The sequence below is a fragment of the Diceros bicornis genome, chromosome 22 (assembly GCF_020826845.1).
Source record: "Diceros bicornis minor isolate mBicDic1 chromosome 22, mDicBic1.mat.cur, whole genome shotgun sequence".
NCBI lineage: Eukaryota > Metazoa > Chordata > Mammalia > Perissodactyla > Rhinocerotidae > Diceros > Diceros bicornis.
This window is the reverse complement of record NC_080761.1, coordinates 28,550,295-28,571,208: the sequence shown is the minus strand read 5'-3', so window position 1 is coordinate 28,571,208 and position 20,914 is coordinate 28,550,295. Positions and strand designations below refer to the sequence as shown.

Sequence of the window (20,914 nt, the reverse complement as noted above, 5' to 3'; positions counted from 1 at the left end):
CCCTTTCAATGTTTCCCATCACAGAGTGGCATCCAAGCTCCTTGGTCCAGCCCCGCCCCACCTCGCCCCACTGTTTTAATTCTGCCCAGTGCCCAAGTCTCTGAGCCTTTGTGTATTGCTGCCTCTGCTTTCCCACTTTATCTGAGCATACCATCTCAGCAACTTGAAAACTTAGCTCAAGAGTGTTTGGAAAGTGTTTTCAATCTCCTCCATGATCCATATGACTTGTGTGTCCATGGGCCAAAAAACCAGGTAGGCCCTGGCTGGCCTGCAGATGTGGGGTTAAGAAGTTCCCTTACTTTCCATACCCAACAGTACACAAAACAATTAGATCAGATATCCTCGGTGGGAATTAGGGCAGCATCAGGCCCCTGGAGGCTCTGCTCTTCACAGGAATGAGAACACACCAGAAAGCAAGAATTCTGCATCATTACACATAGACCTCTTCCTGCAAACACTGGACTTGTCTTCACCAATCTGACTCTTGAGGTAGGTGTGTGTGTAAGTGTATTTATCATAAGTAAAATTGACTTTTTTAATGTATAGCCCTATGATTTTTAACATGTGTTAAAGTTCTTACAATCACTATCAAAATTAGGATATGGATATAGAACAGTTCCATCACCCCAAAGAACTCCCTCAGGCTATATACCTTTATAGTCATACACACACACACACACACACACACACACCCTGCCCCCAACCTCTGGCAACCACCAATTTGTTCTCCATCATTATGGTTTTGTCTTTCTGAGAACGTCATGTAAATAGAATCATACTTATGTAGCCTTTTGAGACTGGCTTCTTTCACTGACTATAATGCCTTTGAGATTCTTCCAAGTTTTGTGCATATCAAGAGTATGTTCCTATGTTCCTTTTTCTTGCTGAATGGACATTTTATAGATGGACTGTAGTTTGTTTATTCATTCACTCATTGAAGGATATTTGATTTGTTTCCTGTTTTGGGTGATTATGATTAGAGCTGCTATAAACATTTGTGTACAAGTTTTGTGTAAGTTTTTCTTTTTATAGGAGATATACCCAGGAGTGGGATTGCTGGGGTATACGGCAAGGGTATATCTAACTTTATAAGAGACTGCCAAACTGTTTTTCAGACTGGCTGTACCATTTTCCATTCCCACCAGCAATGTATAAGAGTACTACTTGCTCCACATCTTCATCAGCACTTGGTATTGTATTTTTTATTTTAGCCATTCTAATAGGTATGTAGTGGCATCTCATCATGGTTTTAATATGGATTTGTCTAACGGCTAATAATTCTGAACATCTTTTTGTGTGTTTATCTGCCATTGGTATATCCTCTTTGGTGAAATGTCTGTTCAAGTCTTTTGCCCATTTTTAAAGCTGGGCTGTTTTCTTACTATTTTGACTTTTGAAAGTTCTTTCTATATTCTGAATACAAGTCCAGATATGCTGGATGGGTGATCTGCAACTATTTTCTCCTAATCTGTAGACTGTTCATTATCTTTTATTTTCTAGCTTTATTGAGATATAACTGACAATTTAAAATTACATATATTTGAGATGTACAATTTGATGATTTGATATGTGTTCATTCTCTTAACAATATCTTTCATAAAGGAAAAATTTTTATTTTTTATAAAGTCCAATTTATCAATGTTTTCTTTTATGAACTGTGCTTTGGTGTTATGTCTAAGAAGTCTTTGCCTAATTCTAAGTCATGAAGATTTTTTTCTCTCACGTTTTCTTCTAAAATTTGTATTAACTTTTCTTTTAGATCTATGATCCATTTTGAGTTAATTTTTGTATAAAATGTGATGTTTAGGTGGAGGTTCACTTTTTTTTTTGCATATGGATGTCCAGTTGTTCTAATATCATTTGCTGAAAAGACTATCCTTTCTTCTTTGAATAGCTTTTGCACCTGTGTCAAAATCAATTGAGAATACTCGTGTGAGTCTATTTCTGGAATCTCTATTCTGTTTCATTGATCTATGCGTATATCCCTTCAGCAATACTACAGTGTTGTGATTACCTTCTTAAAATAAGACAGTGTCATTCCTTCAACTTTCTTCTTCTTTTTCAAAATTGTTTTAGTTATTCTAGTTGCTCTGCCTTTGCATATAAATTTTAGAACCATCTTGTCTGATGTATCTACACAAAATACTGCTTGGATATTGATCAGAATTGCATTAAGTCTATAAATCAATTTGGGGAGAAGTGACATCATAACTATGATGAATCTTCCAATCCATGAACAGGTATGTCTCTCCATTTATTTAGGTCTATAATTTCTTTCATCAGTGTTTTATAATTTTCAGCCTAAAGATTCTATATATATTTTGTTAGATATATACCTAATCTTTTACTTTTTGGAGATTTTATAAATAATATTTTCCAATTGCACATTGTTAGCATATAGAAATAAATTATTTTAGTATGTTAATCTCGTATCTTGCAACCTTGCCAAGTCACTTGTTAGTTTTAGGAGTTATTTCATAGATTCCTTGGGATTTCTTAGGTAGAAAATCATGTCATTTGTAAATAGGAACAGTTTTATTTCTTTCTTTCCAATCTATGCATTTTATTTCTTTGTCTTGCCTTATTGCACTGGTTCAGTGTCCAGTGAGATATTGAACAGGAGTGGTGAGAGTGGACATCCTTGCCTTATTCCTGAGTTTAGGGGAAAGCATTCAGACTTTCACCACTAAATATGATATTAGCTGTAGGTTATTATCATTTTTGTTTTTGTAGAATTCTTAAGAGTTTAAAGCAAAAACTCAATTGTGGTCTTTGCTTAATTTTTCTTCCCCTTTCTAAGGTTTTAATGTGGTTTCTGTCTAAATTTATTCAATTTCAAAGTATATGGTGAATATCTAAACAACTTCAAATGTTTCTGTAACACAATGAATTCAATAAGATTTAACCTATGAGTATGTACTGATTGCATTCTGGAAATAGCTCAGGAACACAACAGATAAAAGACAGGACATCTGTTGCAACTGGCACCCAATATCCATTGTCCGTGCTGTTAACAGCATATCTCTCAACTCTCAGTCTGTCTCAAGTGAAGCTGAACCTGTAACTAGTTCAGAAGTTGGGGGAACAGGGTGGGATGAGGGAGTGACTTTGTTCTGGCCCATCAGATAATTGCATTCCCTTAGTCCTAACAGTGATTGAAGAATGGCCATATGACCCAATTAGGGTTGAGTGAGGCTCAGTCTAGGGCCCAGGAGTCTTATTTGAACTTTTCTCTTTTCTGCCGGGTGTGGAACAGGGAAAGGAAACCTTCAGCTGTGCTGGCAGCTATCTTGCCACCAACAGGAGTTTTACCTGAGAGTGAAAACAACACAGGAGTGCAGAGACTATATGTAAAGAGAGAACAGGTTAGGATGATATTGTTTGAACCCCTGAATCCAGCTATACCTGAAGCCAGTTACTATTTCTGAGCCCCTAAGCTATCTGAGCAATAAATTCTATGCCTCACCCCCTATCCTTCTGTCTTAAGCCTTTTTGACCTGGATTTTCTGTCACTTCTAATTAGAAGAGTCCTAAATTACAACTGGGGATAGAGAAGGTGTCATTGACATTCTGGTGCCTCCTCCATCAACCACACCTACCCTCTTTGCATGGAATAAAGGCTGGTTGACGTGGGGGCAAGGCCTTCTTGACATAGAGGCCAAGGGGATGGGCTTGTGGGACAGGGTGAGGCAGGAGAATGGTCATGCTGGTACGTGGTTACAGAGGCTGCGGGAGCTACTATACTGCTTGTTTCCCATAATGCCCATAAGCAGCAGCCACCAATATCACCAGATATCATCACACTAACTTCTCTGCCATCATTCATAGGCCTTGTGTCTTTTCAACACTTTTTTTTGACAATGGTGTTCCAAGAAAACCATTTAGCACGGCACTCAATGCCATATGGCTCTGTGATGGTTATTCTCCATTTGCCCTTCAGACTTATGTTCTGTCCTTCTTTGCCCTGCTTTGTGTCCCAGGAGGCTGATCTCTACAAAGCATATAACCCAGAGTTCCTTGCCCTCTGGCTTTGGCTGGATTTAGCCAAGGACAGGTACTAGCTGTAGATCTTAAAGATGGAAAGAGAGAGAAGTTGGGGTATTTGTTGCCCTCACTCCCTCCCTGCCTTTCCATGGTTCTTGCAGTTGCTGTGTTCCTCTGTGGCCATACAGGTCCTCTCATGTGGCCCTTCTGCCACAGCCACAGCCCTCACTGGACTGTGGTAACACTGTCCCCCTCCCCTTGCCCGTTTAGGCATAGGGGAGCTAATGGCTTCCCATAGTTATTAGCTCTGGGTGCCTCACCATCTCTTGTCGGTTCCCTTAACCTTACCTAACTCTATAAATCATCCTGTGATTAAATTCTGTTCAGTTAAACACTTTTGAGCAAGTGGATCATCCGTTTCCTGCCAGGTCCCTAACTGATATAGGCCTGCACACCCTCACCATCCGCAATTTCAACATATCTAGTCACAAGGAACTCCTTGCTAGTTCTTAAAGATGCTCCTTGCTTTTGCGCCTTGGTCACACAGATCCCCCTCCGAGGAAAACCCCCTGTCACTATCTTTGCCTAGTGAACTCCTACTCACCCCTCAAAACATAGTTAAAATGTCACCTCCTCCGAAAGCCTTTCCCAGGCTCTTTCCCCAGGTGGAATGAGTCTCTTCTCTGGGCCCTGCTGAGCTTCATCTGCATCTATTATCCCCTCTAATAGACCTCTGTCTCTGCCCCTCTCCCCCATCTCAAGCTCCTAAGGCATAAACATTGCATGCTCACTTTTGGACCCCGCATTGTCTCAGGCAATGAGACAATGAGCCTGACACTCCACTGTTTGACCAGTACCTGCTGCATTGAACTGAACCAGGAATGCATTATAATTCCTATTTAACGCATGTGCCCAGGAAGCCACTGCAGTTTCTACTCTTTACTCATCAAACCTGATTACAAAAGGCAGGAGGAAATAGCTTAGACAGGATGCCATTAGCAGTGTGAAAACTGGACTACCGGAATGTGGATACAAATTCTGCCACATTGTCCCAAGGCCATCAAACCCAGAGGGGCATCATAAATATGGCCTCTCCAGTAACTCTTGACTAATGAGATTGTCTTCCTTTGACAATGACTATGGTCGCACACCCATGAGAGTGTGTGCCTGGTTCCTACACCTTGGGACTTTTTCCAGGCTTCTGGGGCCCCTTGGGCTCAAGTGAGGATAAGACTGGTTGTAGGACCAGCCCACAGGAATCCAGTCTCTACAGCGAACATCCAACTGGCTTACAGGCCCAGCTGTGAGTGAACCTTTCAATCTAGGAACAACTAGACTCTCCCTCCCCCACACAGTTGTGTCAGTCCCACACATGTGTGGTTGGGTTATTTCCTGAGATACATATCTATGACTTGGCTCATGGATTCTAAAATCTCTTGTTTTTCTACCTGTGGTCAACTCTATTTATTCTAGTTCTTTTTTTCCTCTTAAAATGGTTCATAACTGATAATCTCATGGATGATTCTACCTATCAGCTTGTTTTATGCATTCCTGTGAAACACTTATCTATCTTGTGGTCACACTCCACTCTCTCCCTTCCTTGGTACCTGGGCAAATATTTGGCCTCCAAGTCACTGAAGGAATTACAAGTCCCCTCATCCAGACTTGTACAGTTTGGAGAGGCCCTGGAATCCTTTGCTTGAAGGACACACCTTTTCCTCAGATTTAACACCAGAAGTCTGGAAACAACACCTCTTTATAATAACCAGTTTTATAACTCCCGTAAACACCTTCTTGGCTCATTACACAGTCTTAGGAAGTCTTCTTCCCATGTGTCAACAAAATCAGACCGTCTCTCTCACAGTGGGTTTTAGTCAGGAGCAATTTGAGAGCAAAGAAAGAGATCGACCCCTGGGAGAAAGAAGGCGGCCAGTCATCCTGGATTTTCTAGACCTGTTACAAGCCTGGAATTCCCAGTTTGGTGAACTCTGCACCCAGAATGCTAAGTCTAAGTAACTGGGAATCCCCAACTTTCCTCAGCCTGTTCCTTACCTCTGCTTCAAAAATTTGTGTCACCTTGATCTCTATTCTCCATAATTCCTAACCACGCTGCCTGACTGCCAACTGTTTACCCTTCTCTTCTAACTTCTGTGCAGTGGTAACTCTGTGACCTCTCCTTCCCACTCTCAGAACGAACGCAGAAATTTTACTTTTATCTTCAAGTGAGTTAAGATGTATTTGAAGAATTTTATGACATTTCTTAAATTAAATGAAAGTAGTCCCAAGTGTTGAAAGGTTGGGTCAGGTATCTCTGTCTGTAAATACCTTGGATGCTTCTCTTAATCCTTACTGGAAGAAAAAAGGCAAAGACAGGCCAGCTTGTATGATTATTATTTGTGAAAGGAAAGAACACTCATGTGTAGAATGTTAAACATGCCATATAGCCACTAAAAGGGGCCCGGACGCCTTTTCACACAGGATGAGAGGAAGGCCCTATAAAAGACACAAAGGTGACATTGTATGCTACTGTCTTCAAGGAATAACATTTTACCAAGTTTTACTATTTGCACCCCCTCTTTTTTTTTTTTTTTTTGTTTCTGGGAAAAAATAACAAACATTTATCAGGCACTTTACAGTTTTAAAAAAGTACCTCTACATGTATTGGCTCGTTTGAGAACAACAACGGATTAGATTGAAGGTCTAGAAATGACTATAAATGCATTTAAGGTGACCACCAGAGACCAAAAAAATCAAACATGGTGATTATAATCTTTTCACAGTAACACTTGAGGATTTTGTTTACTCTTGGAATCTCAGAATGTTTTATGTTTGTGAGGCTCTTCAGCCCCCTTTCTCAGTGTTGTCCTCAGGGACAACAGATGTTCCCTGGGGCAAGGGAGGGGGCTGTAAAAGGGGAGAAAGAAAGAGAGAGAATCAAAGCAAAAAGTCACAGCTGCAAACCCCATCCACTGTGATCAGCCAACCTTTTTCCCTGGAGCACAGAGCACTGAGCAGGATTCACAAAGCCTATAAAAGCTCAGTGATGAGCACCACTTCCTGTAACCTCAGGGTTCTAGATCTTAGATTCAATAAATCCAGTCTTCTATGGTTACCCACTTGAGGTTAAAAAAGCAACCAAACTTTACTCAGACATTTCTACTTAAGCAATCGTAGATGTTAATTTCCAATTTTTTTTCAAAATAAACAAGCTAGTAGGAGATTATTGGAAAATACTAATATTCAACGCAGGTAGCAAATCAGTTACAGAGGAGATCTTGGCATGTTGCTCAGGGTTTGTGGCTTCTGAACTGGCAACAAGATCTCAATTTCCATTACTCTGTGGAACTCAGAATCTCCTCCATGTTAGGAAACCTCCGAGAATTCTCCAGGTGAAGGAAGGAATCCGTGAAGAGGAACCAGAAATGAAGCAAACCTGTAAAATCTCCTGGTTGACAATTTTTGCTAATAAAAAAGTAAAACCCATCTTCAGACTCTTTAATGACCACGTCTAGTGTTTATCCAAGCAGTTCAAGCTCAAGGTCTACTGGAACAGGCAGCACAGACAGGCTAATTAATTTCTTATCATAGAAATAATCTCCAGACAGGGAGAGAAATGGGCAGAATTTGGACAAGGATATGAAAAGATGCATGGAGGGTGAAAACCTAGAAGTAAATTCACTAAAAGACAGCGGAGTTGCTAAACACCACATTAAAAAAGGCTCTACCATCCAAGGCTGATGCAGCTCCATGCCGTGGCCCAACTTTGGGAAACCAGATGGATCTTCCATTCTCTCTAATTAGTCCAAAGAATTCTTCAGAAATCAGGCTGGTTCTGGTGCTGGTTTTTTGAGAAGATCAGATCCTCCTCAGGGTAGAGAGACACCCTCCAGTCTGGGAGCTTCAGGGCCATGCTGAGCTCACACTAAAACGGCTTCAGAACTGTTAGTGACGAGGCTTGCTCTTCTTCTGGGACCCCCAAACTAGGAGTAAAGTATATGTGGGATGACCTGGGCTTGGATAAGAGTTCCCCAGGGTCTTCAAGCAAAAACCCATACAACTGAGTGGGTAACTAGGGGACCAATGGGATAGGCTCATCAAGGATTTACCTCTTCTTCAATGAAGAAGCTTTTGTAATCAGTCAAAAATATTTTTGGGCATGTCCTATGAAGTAGTTGCAATGCTAGATGCTATGAGTGTGACAGACCCATATGAGACAGCAGTTTTTATCCTTAGGAAACTGAGGTGAGAAAGAGAAGTTGTGAAAACATACTACATATATTGAATAGTAGTTTCAGACAATACTGAAATTGGACATAAAATAGGATAAAAGCCTCTGTACTCATTATTATCTCTACCTGGGCTTGTGATCTTTCCAATCTTCAAGCCCAGGAATCCTATCACACCTTCTCATGGCCATTCCTGGCCTCCTCCAGGAACTCCTTCCCAATTCCACCTCTCTTCTTTGAAGGCCCAAGGCATGTTGTAGCTTCCTTGCAGTATTTACCATATTTAGGCTCGTCAGTCATATTTGTGCATGTACTGCCTCTAACAGACTAAGATGAAACACAGACTTCAACTCTGCATCTCTCACCAGTAATATCAATACTTGTTCAATTTAAGTTGAGTTTCTAATTGAGTGCTAAATGAATAGATTTTGCCAGCAACAGACAATACTTTCCATCTTACAAGCCAATTCCCTTTGATTAACAGAAGTTGCCTGGACGACAGTTCTGGGGATTCTGAGACATAACAAAAGTCCATGGTAAAGAGTGCTATAATCAATTAGTGATGTCTGCCACAGGGCAGGATTGGGAGTGGTGGTGCAAATGAAATATAATTTGGGAATATAAATTAAGGGTTATAAGAGCACAGAGAAGGGAGATTCTCTCCGACTGTCTATATGATATGTCTATATGATCAAAGTGGGAATTAGATCCATCTTCAAGGATGGGTAGGATAATAGTGGGTGAAATACATGAGCAAAAAGTATTAGGGCAGGAAAGTACAACACTTCCCGGGAAAGCAACTATTAGACAACTTCAATTAGAATACAAGTTCAAATAGAAGGTTTATATAGAAAAACGGGAGAAAGGACTAAACACTGTGGAATGCCACAAGTTAAGGGACAGGATACAGAAGGCCAAGGGATGGAGCAAGTGGGAGGCTCTATTGATAGAGCCTATAGAGCTCCACAGGCTTTATTCAGCTACTATACAAGAGTGAAGTCTGCAACAATGATTTGAACTGTCAGTTAGGTGTACCAAGGTTTGCTAGGAAGGAAGTAGCCTTGCTTAATGGTTGGTAATGTCAGTTTTGCAGTGAGACAGTCCTGGATACAAATCCCAGCTCTGACTGTGACCTCAGCCATGTGATTTAAGCCTTGTTAAGTTTCAGTATCTTTATCTGTAAAATGGGTAAACTTCCTACCTCATTGTGCTGAGGGTCAAATGGAAAATAAATGTGCATAAAACTCATAGTAAGCCCTCAATAAATATTAGCTACTAGGCTTGGTTAACCACAAGAGAAAGAACTTGTCAAAGGAGAAAAATGTGTCTCCCTCATTGTCTCATAATTTGGGGAATCTTACATGAAACCTGTAAAGTGGTTAAGTGGCTCAGAAAACAATTAAGTATATGAAATACAGAAATTGGGCAAAATCAGTTTGTTTTCCAGTAATGGGAAGAGACTTGGAAATTAGGCTTTCTGTGGTTAGGTATTTCTGGTGATGTGCAATTTTGTGGACTTAATCCATCAATGAATTATAAGTACTAACCAGATAACTCTCAAGCAACAGAACAGTGTTAGAAAAATAATTTAATTACATAATCTCACTTAAGCTCTTTCCCCTAAGGCTTTCCTCCTTAGTTGAGTAAGTAAATGTAGTTTTAACCACCTGAGAGCACTGAACCCAAACAGTTGTCTCAGTATAGTTATAAGAATAAACGGTGCAGACCCTCTCTGAGGTTGTTTCTGAATCAAAGTTCCAGTCCCAAAGGCCCCCAGTTTGCTTCAACATGCAGAACTAGCATCATGTGCTAGTTCATGTGCTAGTTCTGCAAATTGCTCGTATCAGGACCCTTCCTGGACACATGAAGATCTGCTGTGACAAGTGTCCAGTATGTGGACACAGCAAGGGAGTCTGGGACCAAGAAAGGCCCTGGGAACAAAGACCTCAGCCTGACCGGGGAGGGATTAGTAGGAGGGTCTTATCTCCTCAGTACTGGTTCTGAGTCTTGTGGTGGAGAACAAGGCACAGTGTCCTCCCCATCCTGGCTGAGCGGGGAGCCCTGTCCAGAGCTCACACAGGTGAGGCTGGGCCTGGGAGAGGAACCACCCAGGACACACAGCATGAAGTGTCTCTGAGCTGGGACAAGGTTGGTTCATCCGGAAAGTGCAGGAGTATTTGCTGGAAAGAAAATATTCTACCTCTGGTAATGGAACAGGCAGTTAGCAGATATTTTTCAAATACAGGGTAGTAACATTTCTGGCAATGAGTGAGTCACCGAAACACTTCCTTTCCATTAACAGAGGTGTTACTGTGGAGCTTACTAATTACAACAGAGGACTCTTTGTTGCCATTTGGGGCTGTTTCCTCAGCAAGTATAATGAATAAGCTCCTTCTAAATTGATCTGCTAAACTATAGCTCAGAAGTGAATTATTGGCTTAATAATAACTGTTTCCAATATTGTCTTCTATTAGATGTATGTTTAACATTCAAAATAGGAAAGGCCATTGAAAACACTTGCTACTTTAATAGACGCTGCTATAGGCGAGTTTAAATGGGCCACTAGATGTCATCTAAAATGAGTTCAGTTTCTTGGAGAGTGCTCAAGTCCCCACGGCATATATGACCCCACATCTCCAACACACTGACACTGGGGAGATGTGCAGCTCCTCAGGTGAAGAGCTTCCCTGGCACTAGGCCAGCATGTCACTTACTCCCTGTAGAACAGTTATTTTCAGTCTCAGCTCTGCTAAAGGTAATCACAATTTCTCACAAGTAATTAATGTGGAAAGCTTTCTCTCTTTACAAGCAAGTGCTCACATGAGCAATGCATATGCTCTCCAATAGCTAATTCCTAATCCCATTTATTTATACCTTGTCTGATTAACCCAGGGTTTTTACCGATCTGAGCTACCATATGAGCTCTACCACATTCTGACTTAGCACACAATTTTCTATACTATGTGTCTTCATTTGAAGCTTCCTTTACTTCTTATGACTGCAACTCAAATTTTTGACAGATGAGTAAGTTTGATTCTGTAGTTTTATTTACTAAATAAAATAGTACTAAGTAAACAGTACCAAATAAAATTTCAGATTAAGCAACATCCAACAAGATATTGAATATCTGTCAACGATTTTCTCTTTTCTGAGTACTAAAACTGAATAGACAGACACATAGACACGTGTACACACACACCCCTTCCCTCTTCTCTGTACTTTAGCAATTTACATTCCAAGCCCTCCCAACAGACGGCATTAAGAATGTGTATATCAACATCCATGTGCAGAGTCTAACACTTAAAATCTTTTTTTTTAAGATTCATCTTATAATTTTGTGTTTGGATAAATTTGTATGGGGTTTTAGTTTGATGAACTCAAGGTACATACCATACATAGAACAACCAAAAATCAGAATCTTTTTAGTGATTTCCCAAATCTGGTGGATTCTGATTTGGTTTCAAAAATGAAAGCACCAGGCTTAGGCATTCAAAGCCCAAAATTCTTTTCCTAATTCTTCAATACGTAGAACTTGCACCAAGCTAGCTAAAGGACCTCTTCGCTAAGGTATTTAACTAAGCAGATATGTGCAAAACATATATACATATATAGAAACAACATAAATTTATTAGACCTCATATTAATGCTGTACTGAATAATCTAATACTGTCATTGAACATTACTCTGGTAATAGCCCCGTACACAATTAACATTATTATACCCAAGTCACTGACCAGCAGTTCAAAGGTAAAACAATTAACTCAACGTCAAGGTTGGATCATCCTCCTGTAATGACCTTTAACTCTCCCTTATGGAAGAGCTCCTCTGGCTACTACCAATGACCCGAGGAATGACTATACAATCATAGAGTTAAAGGATATTAAAGCTAGAAGGAAACTCAGAGATTCCTAACCCAGAGTCAACAAATATGCAGCACACATGCCACTACTTCCTGATCCTGAGCCCTTGGCAGACATCCATAATCAATTTCAGGACTTTTGTTTCCAATTTTGTCAACAAACACATCACACCAGAAAGTCCACCACCTATAAATGGGAGTTGGCACATGAATGGAACCGTCTTTGCTCTTCCAGCTAATCCAAACCCCTATTCTTTCTTTCTTTCTAAGAAACAAAGGCCCAGAGAGTTTAAGTATCAGATACACTTTCTTACATAGCTTTGTGTGTGTGTGTGTGCTGACCAAGATTCGCCCTGAGCTAACATCTGTTGCCAATCTTCCTCTATTCTGTGCGTGGGTTGGTGCCCCAGAATGGCCACGAGTGGTATAGGTCCGGGCCCGGGAACGGAACCCAGGCCACCAAAGCGGAGGGTGCCAAACATAACTACTACTCCACCAGGGCTGGCCCTACATAGCTTTTAAGAGTTAGTCTCATTACTTTAAGGTCTCATTTCCTTTTCCACTGCCTGCTAGGGGTAACGGGAGTGCTTTGCTCTCAAGGGGTCTATAATCTAGTTTTGAGGAAGAAAAGATTAACATGCTTGATATATATGTAGACTTTTAAACTGTGTTACTGATGCAGATCAGAGGAGGCTGAAGTAGGCAAAGGAAATGGAATTCCTCAGCTAAGCTTTGGGCTCATTTATTCATTCAATAAACAAGGACAATGACTTACTAACTCTCTGGGTCATAAATGACTCAACAAATTAACAAAAGTATTAAGCCTAACAGGCATTGTGACAGGTGCTGTGGGTGGAGAGACGGGGGCAGCACAGAATTCTGTCCCTCAAGAGCTCGTGGGTTGGTGGGAGAGGCAGAAAAATTAGAATATATTCTACTTATAGAGTAATAAATATCAAGTAGCTATTGGTTCTGTACAGTAGGAGAGCATAATAGTTCTTTTCCGAGCCAGTGCCCCTTCCAGGACTCCCCCTCCTGAGGGAGATTGCCACATCCTTCTCCCTTGGACCAAATCCAGCCACGCCCCCTCAGGTTAACCTGCTGAACACCTTGCAGCTTCTTTTTCTTTTCCACTCCCACTGCTGCTGCCCAGACAAAGCCCCCATCTCTCCCTACCTAAACCGTGACAGTAATCCCCTTTGTGGTCTGCCTACCTGCAAGATCACCCTTCTCGGATCCATTTTCCATATCCGCCTCAACGATCTTTTCTGAGCGCAGCTCTGACTGCATCATTGCCCAACCTAATTCTCAGAACCACGTCTGAACTCATCAGCATGGCATTCCAGGCCTTCTAGGATCTGGCCCTGACCTCTTCAGCAGCCTTGCTTTTTTTGTTTTTCCATGTCCCTCAATCACACCCTCTGTTCCAGTCATGTCAAGCCACTCTGTTAGAAGGTAGAAAGGGCTGACTTTGAAGGTGGAAAGAATAGCAGGGCAGCCTCCTGGTCAGAGGTGTAGGGTGGGTCTGAGCCCAGATTGGGGACCAGCCTGGCTGATCAGTCTGGCTCCCACTGGAGCAGTATTTCTTCAACAGCACCCACAGCAATTCTGAGAGTCCTGTGGAGGCACGTTTCTGCCCCTTCTCAGTTTCAGGGGAGAAAGGGGCAACTATGGATCAGAGTGCTCGGTATAGAATCCTCATTCCCCACCACAACATGGCACACAACCAGACTGCCATGGTTCCCAGGAGGGTCAGCAAGGACCAAATATGACAGGGAGATGGGGAGCAACATGGAGGAGGAGAAGCAGCCCAAAGGAGAGGAAGGAAGGGAATGGAAGATCTGGTGTTGCCAGTTATTATCTCAGTGATCCTGTGCAAATCCTCCACTGTTCTGAGTCTCAGTTTCCTCATCCATATAATGGCAAAATAAATAATGCCTATTTTATAGTTGAAAAAAGAAATTTCACTGATTTTTCACAAGCATTTCCTAAGATTTCACTATGATGTAAATGAGATTAGGAAAGTATATTAAGTAAAATACACAGCAGATTAACTGCACTAGCCTCCTAAACTGGTCTCTCTGCTTCCATCCTTGCCTCTGCAGCCTTAGGTCAAAACAGCAGCCAGGAGAGCTGATTAAAACACAATCAGACCATGTCACTGCTCTGCTCAAAATCTTTTAATGGTTTCTCATCTCCCAGTAAAAGTCCAAGTCCTTATAAGAGCTTATACCATCCTACTGCTCTGTCCCCCTCCTAGCCTCCTGCCTCATCACCCCCTCCCTTACTCCACCCCATGCTCTTTCTCAAACAAGCCAGGATACTCCCCAGATATCTGTGCACATGTTCCTTTACCTCTTTCCTGTCTTGATTCAGTTGTCACCTTCTCAGCAGGGCCTTCCCTATTACCCTATTTAAAACTGCAACCCCCTAGCCCCTTCCCTGCTTTATGTTACTCTAGAGCACTCTCACCATCTAATATACTCTATATTGTATTTTACCTATTTATTCTGTTTACTGTCCACCTCTCTCCACTTGAATGTAAATTCCATGAGGACAGGGGTTTTGATTGTTTTGTTCACTGCTGTGTGTGCCCTGCCTCTAGAATAGTCCCTGGCACACAGTAGGTCCCTAATATATATTTGTTGAATGAGGGAATGATTTAAGTGTTGGCTACTGCAGGTGTACTCCAAGGCTGAGCTAATGATTAGAGGCCCAGCAGTACCAGGTCTGGGACCTGCCGGAGCAAATGAGCTTCATCGATAACAAAATACATTCTGAACGTTGCTGTGTACAAGGCTCTGTGCAGGTGAGGTGCTGGGCCTGGAACCAGCCTGAGCTGCGGCCGGCCCCCATCCTCAGAGGCTTCACATAAAAACAGACAGAGCAAGAGAGCATAAGCCACGACTCAAATTAGCACTGCCAGATATACACTACAAGAGCTCCAGCACAGGAGATACGAGGCTGGGGAAAGGGTACTACTAAGAACCTGAAAGAATTGTTTTCGATTTTAGACAATGGAATCTGAATCTATAAAGGATCGCTTCCTCAGCGCTCCAAAGAAAATTATTCAGAATGAATAAGCTTGCCAGCTCTGTCGTGTAAATAACATCTATTTCCTTTCCTGAAAATCTATAAGCTGGAAATCAGACTTTTCAGATCACTGAAAAATAAGGCACAACCTGTCTGGACAGAAAGATCAAGCTTTATGCTGTGAACAGGGTGAGGATTCCACAAGTGCTTTACCAACACTATACACGATATGATCATTACTGGGTGACTTGAATCAGAATGCTCTGACACAGAATTCTCACACGCAGTGATTCTGCTTGGAGAGAATTCTCACTTGCAGCACAAAAATCCTTCCCTCAGAATTTCTGTCTGTTAAACGAATGGAGAATCAGGCTATGGGGCACAAAACAAAATGATTAATCCTTTCCATATCCTTTTAAAAAAATGAATAATGCTCTGGAGGCTGGTATTCACCTATATAGAACATGTCATCAAAAACACTTGAATCCCCTTGGACTCTAAATCATAGGCCAGACACTAAGCAGAACAGAGAAAGACCATGACACATTCACAAGAAAATATTAATTTCCGCAGAATCAAATTATTCAGATTTACCTTAAAATAACATTTATTGAGTGCCTATTACATGCCAGCCACACAACTGGGTATTTTCATAGTATCTTAATCAACCCTAATAACACATGAGGTAATGACTAATATCCCTCTTTCCCGGATGAGGGATTTGAGGATCCCAGAGAATAAGAGATTTGTCTAAATGGTAGTGGCAGAATTCAAATCCATGATTCTTGACTCCAGGTTCTGTGCTCATTCTACTATACTACAGAAGCAGGGATAAAGCCTATAACAACTGTAATGAAAGCAACGAAAATTGATCTTAACGGTATTTTAGCAAAGGTTTCTCATCTGAAAATCCAAGATATTATTTCCAGGACTTTGTAGGGCCTCACAGAAATTAATGAACATGGTCACTTAACTATTCAATCCCTTTATTTCATGAATAAGAATTTGAGAAAATGTTTAGCTCTTAGCATCTCTTTGTCCATGAAAAGAATTAACTTGCACACCTAATAACCATGACTTTTAATTGCACTTCCCCTCACATGCTATGTATTGAAAAATCAGAGGCTTTAAGCTGGTTCATAAAAACCCTTGCTCCTTATTTCAATAATCAAAACATTTTAGTGTCAGGGCTGCTGAATTATAGCAAGGTCCAAACATTTCGATGGCTGTGATCAGATGACATTCTGTCAGGGTAGTTAACAAATTTAACAGTTTTTTCTTCTTTCAGATCCACATGCTGGAAGGTCCAGAAAGGAGGCTACATGAGAGCACTTGTGATTTTCTGTATCAATTAAGATTGTTATAAAAATAAACATACTATCATGACCTAGTAAGGCCTACGGATGGAATCCGACACTGTTAAGAGTTGGCTGGAATTTCACTTCTGGTTAAACAAATGCGCCAGCACAGACTACACAAACAGAGATATGATTTCCACTCAGGCCCAGGGCACCAGAGAAAAAGGAAAAGAGGAGGATCCTGGGACGTGCCTGTATGGGCACAATGGGGGTGGCCTAGGCTTGACACTTCTCAGCCCAGGGGCTGAAACACTGGGGGACTGCCCTGTGTTGTTCCTGGAGGAGGAAATGTCCACGAAGACTTCAGCTGGGCACTTACAATTTTTATATGGTGGTTTTCCTTTCTGGAGAAAAGTATCTGAATCAAGCTCCTGGGGCTCACCACATGAAAACCAGAGGAAAGTGCTTATCTAACCCCAAAGGCCACGTCTGCAAAATGGGCATGTAACTCATGCAACAGGTTCCAAAGGCCAGGGAACAACTGATCAAAATCCTTTCCAAACCAGCCTCCAGTGGAGCGGTACACTCAACACTGGGGTGCAACACTTGGTTAACAGGTGAGTATCTCTGGAGAACCCCATGGCCGAAAAGGCAGGATTATTCCACTTCCACAGGGAAGTGGGAGGGAAATGCCAGCCTAGGGTTACCCCTGCAACTGTCCTTAAAAAGGGGATTTAATAATTAATTCTGGACTCTTATCACTAGGAAAACAAACAAGGCCATCTCATCATTTGGCTGCAAGGAAATCAAATCACTCTCTTTGAGGCATCTGTTATTTAAATGAAGTGGGCTAGGATAAACCTTCCTTGAAAACACCCTAAGCCAACTGGCCCTTCTTGGGGGAAATACAGTTAAGCAGTCAACACCTGCTTTTCCACTTCTTTCCTCCCACAAATGGCGTGTTAAGGCAATTCCAGGATGTTATTTATTTACTAGAAACCTGACTTTACTTTGCACAAGGTTTTGGAGGAGTAAATCTGACCCTGAAGATCCCATCAACTTCCACAAGCTCTTTTTGATGGGGGAGGCATCAAGAGGGGGAGCAGGCAACATCAAATATTCTGAGATTCAGAAGCAGCAGCTGGAGAAGAAGGTGCATGAGGTTGGGAGAGGAACAGGCTGCCCCTCTCCCCTTTGCAGCAACCCAGCTCCTGTTTCCAAACAGAACGTGGGGACTTCCAGCAGGCTCACCTGCTGGGTGTCCCCACCTGTGGAAGCTCATAGACGAAAGGAGACAGACATGGCTCTAACTCCAAAGAGGAGCATCCCGGAGCCCAAGCTGTAAAACAGACAACCGGGCAGAAATTCAGAATCTGAATAGGAACAACTCATACCTCTGCGCTCAGATATCCACCTAGTCCAGTGATCTGTCAAGTCCAGTGATTTAAATGAATCACTTAAATACACCCTTGTTTAAAAACGAGCAAATGTGACAAAAATGATTTTCAATAGAAAAACAATGGAAACAAGGAAGCTCAGGGAAGCTATCTCTGCAGACTAGCAGAATGGGAAAGCGAGAAATCTGACTTCTCTTGGCTCTCTTCCTCCTGCGGGCCATAATTGCACACTCCTGAATTCAGGCACGACTCCAGCAGATTTTCAGAGCCCGAGCGCAGGCAGTTGGCGCTCGCCGCAAGGGAAGGCACCTTTCCAGGCACTGCCCAGGGTGAGTGACAGCAATACGTCCACCCTCTCTCCCCCCGGGGACCTGGCTCTCCCTGAGGCTAAGGTGCATCTTCCAGTCCATCCGAGAACCACAATCCACACTCAATCTCTGTCCGGGCAGCGTGGTTCAGGAAAAAAAGGGGTAGTGGGAGCAGACAGGATTAAAAAAAGAATTAAACCATGTTTACTTCTAAACGGCCAGAACCTAGAGCTACTTGCTTCCCTTTCCCCCTTTCAAGCCCGTTTGATCATTTTGGGTAAGGCAGCAACCTGCAGCTCCTGGAGCATCCAAATGGGACTCCCCGACCTTTGTTCTTCGCACGCAGAAATCAACACCTTTGGGGGGAAGACCCCGCACGGGGTCTGAGGCCAAGGATGTGCCGAGGGACCCGGCCACCGGGTGCGCCAGCGCCTCGCCCACAATCGCACGCGCCCGCCACACACGCGGCCTGGGCGCTGGGAACGCGTGAGGGTGCGCGCGTCGCCCGCCCACCACGCAGCTCACCTAGCACCACGGCGGCCACCGTGGAGAGCAGCAGCCAGTTATTCTTCAGGAAGCGCCTGTAGTCGTATCCCTTCCTCGCTGGCTTCCCCATGGCGGGCGACCGAGTTTGGAGCTGCCGCTGCGGCGGCTGCTATTGTGCGCGGAGCTCGGCTGTGCGCGCGGGGGTCGGGAGACCTGGAGACAGCCGGAGGCTCCGCGGCACGGTGGAGGCGGGATGCGGGCGCGCCACGGAGATGGTGTGCGCTTGCTGCGGCAGCACCCACTGTCACTACCGCTGCCGCTGTCACCGCCGCCGCCACCTGAGATCGCGTGCCGCGCTTGCCACCCGTGCTAGCTCGATGGCTGTGCGTGGCGGGCGCGCCCGGCTCCTCCTGCCGCCGCCGCGCTCTGCGGCGCCCGGGCCAACCAGCAAGAAAGGAGGGAGGAGCAGCGGGTCCAGAGAGGCGGGTGGGTGCGTGCGTGGTGCGCCCGGAGTCCCCTTGGGGCAGGCGTGGGAGGGCGCCCAGCGCTGCGGCTGGAGCTGGGGCAGCTACTCCGGGAACCCTGCGTCCCGCCCCGGCCTTCAGCTGCTTTTTTTTTTTGGTTAGGCTAGGTTTCCCGATTTAAGGTTTCCTCCACTCCGTAATCCAGAGGGGCGGAGCCACTGGCCCCTTTGGCTTGGACTTCATCCTGCACACCTCATCCCTTCCCCTTTCTCCATACCAGCCATTCCCAGTGCAGCACCAGAGAACGCGTGCCCTTTCCAGTGGGAAGAGTTGGGGGAAATTGAGTTCTGTCTTGAGTCCCCTTTGCACCTCATCGCAGCCTCGGATTTGCTAGCAGTCTAGAAAGCCTGAAGCCTCTAGGAGGGAAAGAAAGAATGCTGGGGGCCAGAACAGGACTTTGGTGAACTTTCACTCGAGGCCTCTAATAACCCACCCCTCCCCAACACACATAGGCATTATTAACTCTCCTCTTTGAGTCGCGGGAGGTGAAGCTCCAGTAGGATTGTCTGTGGACACAGGGCTTGGAATGGGCCCTCTTAGAACTTTACTTTCGCTCCTTGCCACTGGCTCTGTGGCCGTTGAAGGCCCCAAAGCTGTGAGATCTGGCAAAGTAATTAGGACTGAGAACCCCACCCACCAAGCTGCTTTGAGGAGAAGGTGGGCGGACCCATCCATAAGGCCAAATGCATTGGAAAGGCAAACACAGGAGAGTTGGAGAAACTAGGTAAGTGGTGCCAAAAATACTCTGCACTGCTAAGTGAATTTGTCAATTCTCTTCCATTCTTCTACCCAGTTTTTTCACCCTCGCTTAATACAAACTCTTTCCTTGCCTTTACCACATCGCCACCCCCGCAGCTCTAGACTTCCTTCTCATCAGCTTTCCTAACATTAAGTAAGCCCTGAATCTTTTTGCTATTGTGGAGTCTACTCTCAGATTGGGGAGGGCGGGGGATCTCCCCAACAAGATTTTCTGATTACTAAACATCAGAAAATTAGAGCTTCATTCCTTTGGCTTAAGGTTGACAAGTATCCTTGAAGAGATAATAAATTAAGCTTTATGAATCATGTACACTTTAGTATGAAGAGAGTTTAACATCTCCTTTCCAGAAAGTAAATTTTGAGATAAGAAAGGATAGAGGGATATTAAGTCATTGTGTGCCTGAGGAAGATCTGAAGAAATGTCAGAAGAAGGGAAACTATCAAGAAAGAGGGGACAAAGATATTCATCTCACAGTAAGAAAGCCAGAAATACTCGGATGTCCAACGTGAAGGAAATGGTAAATATATTATGGAAGTGTTATGCAACGGTACATTATGCAGCATATATAAAGAAGGTTGTGAAATTTCTATTAGAATAGGATAGCACGTTATAATATTATGAGGGAAAAAAGAAGATTAAAATTGTATATACAATTTGATCACAATTATGTAAAAGAAACATATAAAACAAAACCATGTACTTAGAAAAAAGTCTAGAAGGAAGTACACCAAAATTTTAACAATGGTCATCTTTGGGTGATAATATCATGTTTGAATCTTTTTGCTTTCTATCTTTCTGTATTTTCCAAAGTGTTTACCATATGCATACCCATGCCCATTACAGTTGCAGGTAGGGCTTTAAAATTTAAGAAATAAACAGGCCCTGAAGAGAGAAAAAAGTAGAAGAACCTAAGATGAACTTTGTACATCACAACTTTTTGAGGTATAGTGAGACAATTAACCTGGCTTTTGGGGGCAAGATATTTAGGTTTAAATCCTAGCACCACTACTTACCACCTGGGTGACCTTGGGCAAGTTGC

General features: G+C 43.1%; 1 protein-coding gene across 1 annotated transcript in view; it reads right to left on the bottom strand.

Annotated features, from left to right (window-relative positions):
• SLC1A1 (solute carrier family 1 member 1) overlaps positions 1-18,961 on the bottom strand; it is a 70,526-nt gene extending 51,565 nt beyond the window's left edge. The window contains exon 1 of the mRNA XM_058565744.1: positions 18,631-18,961. Within this exon, the coding sequence (XP_058421727.1) occupies positions 18,631-18,721 (91 nt within the window). The 5' untranslated portion in view covers positions 18,722-18,961. The remainder of the gene's footprint in view (positions 1-18,630) is intronic.
• Between the last annotated feature and the right edge of the window lie 1,953 nt (positions 18,962-20,914).